At 49.7% G+C, this 7,851-nt stretch overlaps 2 protein-coding genes across 2 annotated transcripts; both read right to left on the bottom strand.

Annotated features, from left to right (window-relative positions):
• Positions 1–600: 600 nt before the first annotated feature.
• On the bottom strand, positions 601–1,124 carry VTN00DRAFT_7257 (uncharacterized protein; the record flags this gene model as incomplete). Its single annotated transcript, XM_069433984.1, has 2 exons — positions 601–970; positions 1,069–1,124. The coding sequence occupies 2 exons, from the start codon at positions 1,122–1,124 to the stop codon at positions 601–603; spliced, it is 426 nt and encodes a 141-aa protein (XP_069287311.1).
• Positions 1,125–5,725: 4,601 nt separating this feature from the next.
• Positions 5,726–6,223, bottom strand: VTN00DRAFT_7256 (uncharacterized protein; the record flags this gene model as incomplete). Its single annotated transcript, XM_069433983.1, has 2 exons — positions 5,726–5,877; positions 6,166–6,223. The coding sequence occupies 2 exons, from the start codon at positions 6,221–6,223 to the stop codon at positions 5,726–5,728; spliced, it is 210 nt and encodes a 69-aa protein (XP_069287310.1).
• Between the last annotated feature and the right edge of the window lie 1,628 nt (positions 6,224–7,851).

The raw sequence follows: 7,851 nt of genomic DNA, 5'->3' as shown, positions 1-7,851 counted from the left end.
TTTTTTTTTTTTTTTTTTTTTTTCCCTAATCCGGGTCGACGATTCCGGGACGGCATCTCGCGGGTGTGCGTCGCCGTGCGGTGGTAACCAGACTCACTCGGAGCTATGTATTCGCTAGGCTGCCGGTATTCTTCGTCATGGCGGTCACTGCAAAACCCGGCATTGGTTATTGGTGTTGTTGACTGCCGTCCAGACCAGACCCTGCGTGGTGCATGCAGCGGGCGCCGGTCGGGCAGATCCACGAAAACCGCCGTCGAACCGCCGTCGGCCCGCCGGCCGCATCCAGATCGGTGGACCATCCCCACGTGGTGTAAAGGTAATCTGCTTAGATTATCAAGCTTGAAGAATGCTGACAAGAAGAGAAAAGAGATTGGTGACATTCAATTCAATTCAACTCCTCCGCTGGCTAATGTAGAAACGCCTATCCCTTTCCCATTACATATTATCGGAGAGACAACAGACGAAAATCCACCACACATGTTCCATACATACACAACGTCGAGAGAATGGAATGACAACCTTGATGATTATGACTGACACGGTTTGAAATATATTGCAAGGCATAGATATGCTTGGAAGCAAGCGGCACCACTGGTGTGGTCAGGGAGGCTGTGACTGCCCGACCGGAAGGTCAGGACCGATCGCGTGTTGGTCTGAGGACTCATGTCGCCTGAGTGTAGTGTGGGGCCAGGGAGACTCTTCGGGATCTTCATCCAAGTAAGTCTGCATCATTGACGAAGTGTTGTTGTTGTTGTTGTTGTTGTTGCTGCTGCTGCTGCTGCCGTCGTCGCCGTTGTCGCCCGTAGAAGGAGCAGTAGTATTCTGTTGGGGCGGGGAGAAATCGTGATCGCTTATTCTGTCGCTTTCGTTGCCAACCCAGGCGCCAATACCTCTGAGGTCTTGTTCCCGACTATTCGGACGGGGAGCGGAGGACGACGATTCCGCAAAGGCGTTGTAACGTTGGTTTGTCCTGTTGGTTTATTCAATGTGAGCATGAGGTTGCATAGCAGAGCGCTGGACGACTGTACATAAACATCAGAAAGAAAAAGGGTATGCAACTCTACTTACCCATGACCGACTCTCTCGTCAGGGGGGTTGGGACTGTTGGGCGATGGATAAGCCATGTTAAACAATGGCTATACACAAAGTCGAAGCGAATATCAAGGCGTTTGGAATGATGATTGGAGATGGTTTTGGAATCTGGATTGAAAAACTAGTGAGTTTTCCAGTCTGCTACCTCACAAGTGAGGTAGGTAGTGGAATCCCATTTTCCTCTGGCTGTGTTGATGGCATTGGAAGGTATTATATACCCTAGACTTATGTGAGGTAGGTACGTGCCACTATGCCGCGATAGGAATACGTCTCTCACAGTTGCCTAGTGGAAATGCAAACCATTCAACCGCTGAATATGACTTATTAGGGTCTGTTGTCTTCGGGTAAAGCCATTACGCACGCTTTGGCTGGCCAAGGTCGCCCGTACGGCAACAATTGCTGTGTGGAGAAACCCATCCAGGTAGCACACATACGATGGCCAGATAGTTCGCTATCTACACTCTGAGTTGGCCCTAGATGATCCCACGGTTCTGCTAAGAACACGGCTACTAGTTAGTACGAAGGCTTACCTACCTAATATCCGTGATATCCATACCTCACTGATCAGTGTCGTAAGCAGAAGGCATGCCTTCAGACAGCTTAACTCAGCACATACATTCTGTGACAATCCCATCCCGGTGCTGTTGGGGCAATATCCACGTAGAAACATACCAAGATACTAAGTAAAGTATGATCCCTTCCTAATCGGGAGTATTAACATCTCCATGATAGAAGATTTGGGGATTTCGATTTGGGTTTAGTTTTTTCTATCATGTGTTGTCGTTCAGTATGGTCCGCTATAGTATAGAGTCAGTAATAATAATACCTACTAATAGTCTCCCTCCCCAGTCTCGGTGTTTCAAGACGGTTTGGAACGGTGCCTGGGCTCCTTGGAGGTGCAGGCGACACGCTCGGTACATCACTAGTTGCGGTCTCCACTATTAGGGCGCCCGATACAAACTCCCTGTGGATACGCGGGGACACCATGGATCAACAAAAACAAGATCAGATGAGAGCCGGAGAGCTTTGGCCACCAAAAGGGCGTACGGTCCCAACAGCAACCAAATAGCGCTCTCAACTTCCCACTTGAGCGCTTGCACGCGCCTCACTTTTCCTCTGTTCCTGCAGGTAGTTGTGACAATCCGGCCAAGCCATCATCCAGTGATCCAATCCGTCACACTGTCTGGCTGCTCAACTGAACAGGCGGTAGAGAAGGAGCGAAGCGCTCCATCCATTTTATCGAACAAATTTCATAGCCAAGGAGCAAAGGGCATTCTGAACAAAGGGGCTGTGCCACAACCGACGCAGTCTTCTGTTCCAGAGGGCGCTTCTTCTGAAATGTGAGTGTTAAACCTTAGTGACTACGGCCCACTTCTCCGCTGCGTATGTACAAAACAGCGCCCGCCCTCGGGCTGCAGTACCTACCTAGGTATGCGAACAGACGGAACCTGTAACGCCGTTGACGACCTGGGCCTGCACTGTGGAACCGGCTCAATTCCATGTTAACACAAAGTCACCCATGTCATCAAGGCGCACTCCGACAGAAAACGTTCGCGGCGGCGCAAGCACAGCGCGTAATGAGGGCAGCCTCAACGGCAATGGCGACTACTAATTCCATCCTCGGCCGACCGACTCACATACTCCTTACCCTCGAGCAGAGCGCATCCTTTGCTGTCCCTAGTACCCTACAGTGTGATAATAGCAGCCTTTGTCTGTGTGATTCTTTCTTAAAGGGGATCCCCTATCATGAGCTACTCATCTTAATCTTTCTGTTTAGCAATTGATAAGTGAATGGCACTCACATGACCAATGGGCCATGAGGATGCCCCGGGTGGTTTTGCCCTAAGAAAAAGTGTTGAGGAAACCACAGATTAGAAGACGGGTACAGGTATTATTACGGATGGTCCGAATAAACAACACCTAATTATCAATAGGTAGGAGCCAAGAGGCAGTTAGTTTGCCACTGCCGAGAGCCAAAGCTTAATAGGCGCCCTTCATCTCGCGCGGATAAGCACCGGAATTGATCGCCGCGGCCGCCGCGGGCAGAGGTCGAACTGATGAGATATCAAAACGGCTGTATGTGAGCCACCAATGAATCCCGCAGCGCACCTGCAACCCTGAGGCCTCTGTATACCAATTACCTAAAAAAGCTGCGAGCTCTCTGCCTAAAGTACTAAACCGCGCGGTTCAGGTACCTGCTTGGTGCTTTCTTCACCAGCCTCCTGTGTAACATGTGCGGCCGCAGGAAACAGGTGATCTTTCTTTCTAAGAACAAACACGCCCCGTACTGACAGCACAGATTTTTTTTTTCGATACGACAAGAGACGCAAATTCATCCTTGAGAGCCGGGAGAGAGTCCCGGATCCAGAAAGATCGGTCAAAGTGACATTGCAAATACTCGACTCGGGAAATGACCATATGCGAAAACGGGCTGCGAAAGTGTACTGCGTAGAAACTAATTACACCGTGGCTTGTTCGGACATATACCCCTAAAGCTGGTTTACCCAAGAGCTTGAGGCCCCCACTTCAGCGGGGCAGTGCAAAAGAATAGACAAATCAGCGGCACGAGACCTTAATACGGATGTTTTCAAGAGAATTGCAAATCTTAAAAGAGGGGAAGCCATTGCCAGACTGACCCTACTGCCTCACTTTTGCCTGCCATAAAGTCAGGTAAGTACACGCATGCATAGAATCAGGAGGTAGGTACGGAGTACTGTGAGGTCATCAATCACTGCGGTATACCTGGTAGCCCGGCAGGATTCCCTGGTGTGCTCCATAGGCGGATGCTGGCTATCCTTACCGCTTTCCATCTCTTGTCCCGAATTGATAAGCTTCTTGAGAGATATCTCCTCTATGAGTCAAATTAGTCAAGTCCATACATTAGCTCATAAGAATTTCTTTTTCTAGGATTAAAAAGACTTTCAAGAAGTTCTACAATTGCTCAAGACCTTTCTGCTAGAATAAGGTGGTAAGAATTCTCTCAGTGAAATATGCAAAAGCAGCATCAAAACAATCGGGGCCACCAAGCATCCCTGTCCGGGGAGAGCGCACCAGGGAATACTACACCGCTATACCGGAGTACTTCAAAATTATGAGGTTCCTCATTCGCCTGTGAGTCACAACACACGCAAAGCCGCATTTATCACATGCGACATTCAGACGGCAATTAGAGAGTGTGTACTATTATTGTGATGGAGGTTCTTTTGGTGGCCTGTTTTACTGTGTATACTGTTTGCTATTTATAGATTAGATTGATCTACATGCAGCAGTTAGCAGATAGAGTTTATTCTGATTCTGGTTGTAAGTATTTTTATCCATCTATATGACAAGATGACGGCGAGGAAAAATGGGCAAAAAGCGAAGCGGTGACGGAAAGCGCTGGTGGAGAGGGGGGGGGGAGCGCTGAAACTTGGCTACCTAGTTTAATTTCCACTTAATTTCCACTTGACGTTCAGGAAGTAAAAGCTGCCGAAGACACGTACCTGTCACGCAAAAACAAGGTTTCGGTTAGATAAGAGAAAGAAAATTGGTATGGCTATCAACTCTATCAGCTTCTTGCAACAGTCTTTTCTTGACCGCCAGTTTTCTCATTGATTGCGATCGACAGACGGTTGTTGCGCGTGACCTTTTCTCTATGCTGTAATGTTCCAGTTTCATTTATCTTCGTAGTTCCTTAGACTCGGCGATTCGCGATAGTCACCAACCAAGTAGAGCAGGGTTCTAGAAGAAGTCCTCCGCAGAAGACCCACATGAATTTCCCGGGGACAGGGGCTTCCCGACGGTGGCCCTAACGGACTGTGCCACGTTGGGCTCGCCGAGCCCGTGGATTAGCAGCTGACGTACTCCGTACTGTGTACTGTTCGAGTCACAGGCCTACCAGAGCCCTCCATTTCCCGCTTGCTATTTGCCTGGAAAAGGTCTCCGGTGTGCGCACATGCAGTTACCCGGGAGTACATTGTACGGTCTTGTCTCCCCTGCATGCTCGCATCAAGAGCAGCTCTACCGGCATAGCCCGGTGCACCACGACCGCTCACAACCACAGATCTGGACTGGGGAGGGACAGCCGGGCGGGAGGCCCCAAACCTACCTAGGTAAGGTCTTATGCTTCCTCACTTTGGGGAGAGAAGGAGGAAAGACCATGTTCTTGAACCAACATGCGGAATCCCATAATAGTACAATGTTTGTACAGTGTAAGTGTGGAGAACAAGTGGACGTGATACCATTTTATTCGATTACAAGGTCTAATATTCCCGAAAAAAAGGAAGAAGAGAAAGTAATCGAAGAGAATTATTCCTTGACCTTCTCCGCCGTTCCCGTGCTGTACCAACGACCTTGTTCTGTTACCCTACGCGGGTGTCTCATGAAGCTGAACTTGGGATAAGTTTTGCGACCGTGAGAACACAAGACCTGCCCCGCGTCAACCCGCCCCCAGCCCCCCCGCGCGCGCAAGACTTCATCATAATTAGCAACTTCTTTCCGTCGGTGACCGTAAGGTGATGACCAATCCCGAGTTGTACTGAGTGGCGAACGAGTCATTGCTGTGCTTGAAAGGCAACGTGCGACCAAGTAGACTGCTCTGGATGTTCATTCAGGAAAGCTTGCAGCATTGGTGGATGGTTGTTGCTGTTGTTGTTCATCGGAAGGATCGAAGGGGCGCTTTGTTGACGTTGGAAAACATGAGGGCCGGTTGTTTCAGCGGTCCAGGCGCCGACACCTCTGAGGCCTTGTTCCTGGTCATCGGGAGGAGGATTGGAGTGCGAAGACTGTGCAGAGTCTTTATGTTCTCTGTTTTTATTGGGAAGACATTAGCAGATCTGATGTCGAAGCGCACAGACCAGTAGCCCTAAAAGTGTCCAGAACTGCCAAAAGGGAACCCCTCCGGCAGGCCACAGATCTGCCGCCCATCGACCATGAACCCTAACTTAACTAAGACCTAACCAAGAGAAATAGTAGTTTGTTTCTCTTTGTCCCTTTCCGATGAAGGAAATTTTCAATAAATACCTAATCAACATGCAAAACATCATGATGGCAGATAGCAGTAATCAATAAATCCAGTATAAGCTGCAAACTTACCGTCGACCATGTTCGCTCCCAGTGTGAGGTTAGGGTTGTTGGATGATGGACACTCCATGTTAGACGACGGCTGTAGAGCTGAGGTGAAAGGTCAAGGTATTTTTTGGAGTCAAAATTGAAAGGTTTCCCGATTTCCAGTCTGTCGCATCACAACTAGAATTCACTGTTTCCCTCCCTTCTGGACGCGTGGTTGTCGTTGTATATATGCGCATTGTGTAGACATATGGAACGCCGAGATTATAGGGTATAATCCTCTCCTATTGAGGTACCCACATAGGACAACATCATCTTGTCCTGTGAGGCTCTTTCTGGGTTTGAAGCGCAAAAGAGCCGCCCGAAAGGTCGTTTCAATTCCTCCGCTATCGAAGTACCGCCGGCCACGTCATAATCGCCTTTGGGCCGATAGAGCAAGGCAACTCCCAAGCAAGAGAGAAAGACCCCGCACGCACAACTGTTTCCGTGGCTAGCCCGGGCCACCCGGTCGCTGATACCACTGAGTGCGCCGTACAAGAGTTCGAGACACGGTGGGCTTGTTCCGTTAGATGCAAACATCAGGGGGAGAGCGCCATAAAGCGATCACGAAGCTTGGGGCTCGGCGCTTAGAACGTCATTCTATTGTTTCCCCTGCGTCTGGGGTGCTTCCACTTGCCTGGGCTCCAGAAGGCGGGCAGGTACATGACACAGCCTCCTTGGCATGCCTCCCAGAGGTGGTTCGGCATGCTTGGATGGGATCAACTTTGCTCAAGCTCAGGGTCGTCTTGACGAATCTGTTTTGATTTCCGTACTGTGATCCACTCACACACTCATAGGAACAATAGGTACCGCATTCAATCTATAGTAGGGAGGAGGGGCTCGGGCGCAGCAGTGTGATGTGACATTACGCGAACTAGCTGAAATCTCATGTCGAGGTGGCCCGTGGGCCAGGTAATGTTCCGCGCCAGGTACAGAGCACTGCGTACAGAGCACTGCGTATTACGGAGTAATTCACGGGTCGTAATGTCATCTGACGGGCTGCAGAGCTACAGAAAGTTAGGAGACAAGGCAACCGGCCTCAACACTTTCTGCCTTAAAAGATAGTCATGACAACCGTCTCGACGGCTTCCTGTAACCAGAATACGGGCTCAGCTGTGAAGGCATCTCATATGTGTCGACCAATTTAGGAGCCCTTCTTCGATGCAAACACGCGGCCCACAGCTCATGTGGATGAACCAGTAGTTTGCATGTGCTGCAAGTACAAGAGCTTCCTCTGTGCTTCGGAACAGAATCCCCGAGGTCTGCGGTAAGCCTTTCTTCAGACAGAGTAGTCGCTTCGGCCAGTGCTGGGAGCATCCCAACCATTCGCGTCTACTCCGGTAATGGAAACGCAGAAGGATTCGAGTCCTAGTACGGTTCCACTGACAGGGTAGTCTGACGCTGCCCTTCAACTGCACTAACGTAATCCCCCACCGAGCGAGCACTACCACCGAGCGAGCGCGGCCCCTGCATTCTGCCCCCGAATTTCTGCCCTGAATGCCGCAACGCCTATTATATTAAGAATTCTATAAAAAAAAGCACCTATATACATGAATCTGAAGCTATTTACTAGGTCATATGGTCCTAATATGGCCAATCTGATGGCAGTTACTGCACTGCAGTGGTGCTCATTTTTTTTTTTGCTCCTGCACTTCCCCTATGTTATGATCAGCG

Source organism: Thermoascus crustaceus (assembly GCF_041956765.1).
Source record: "Thermoascus crustaceus strain CBS 181.67 unplaced genomic scaffold VTN00scaffold_4, whole genome shotgun sequence".
In the NCBI taxonomy this organism is placed as follows: Eukaryota; Fungi; Ascomycota; class Eurotiomycetes; order Eurotiales; family Thermoascaceae; genus Thermoascus; species Thermoascus crustaceus.
This window is presented reverse-complemented; position numbering and strand designations above follow the sequence as displayed.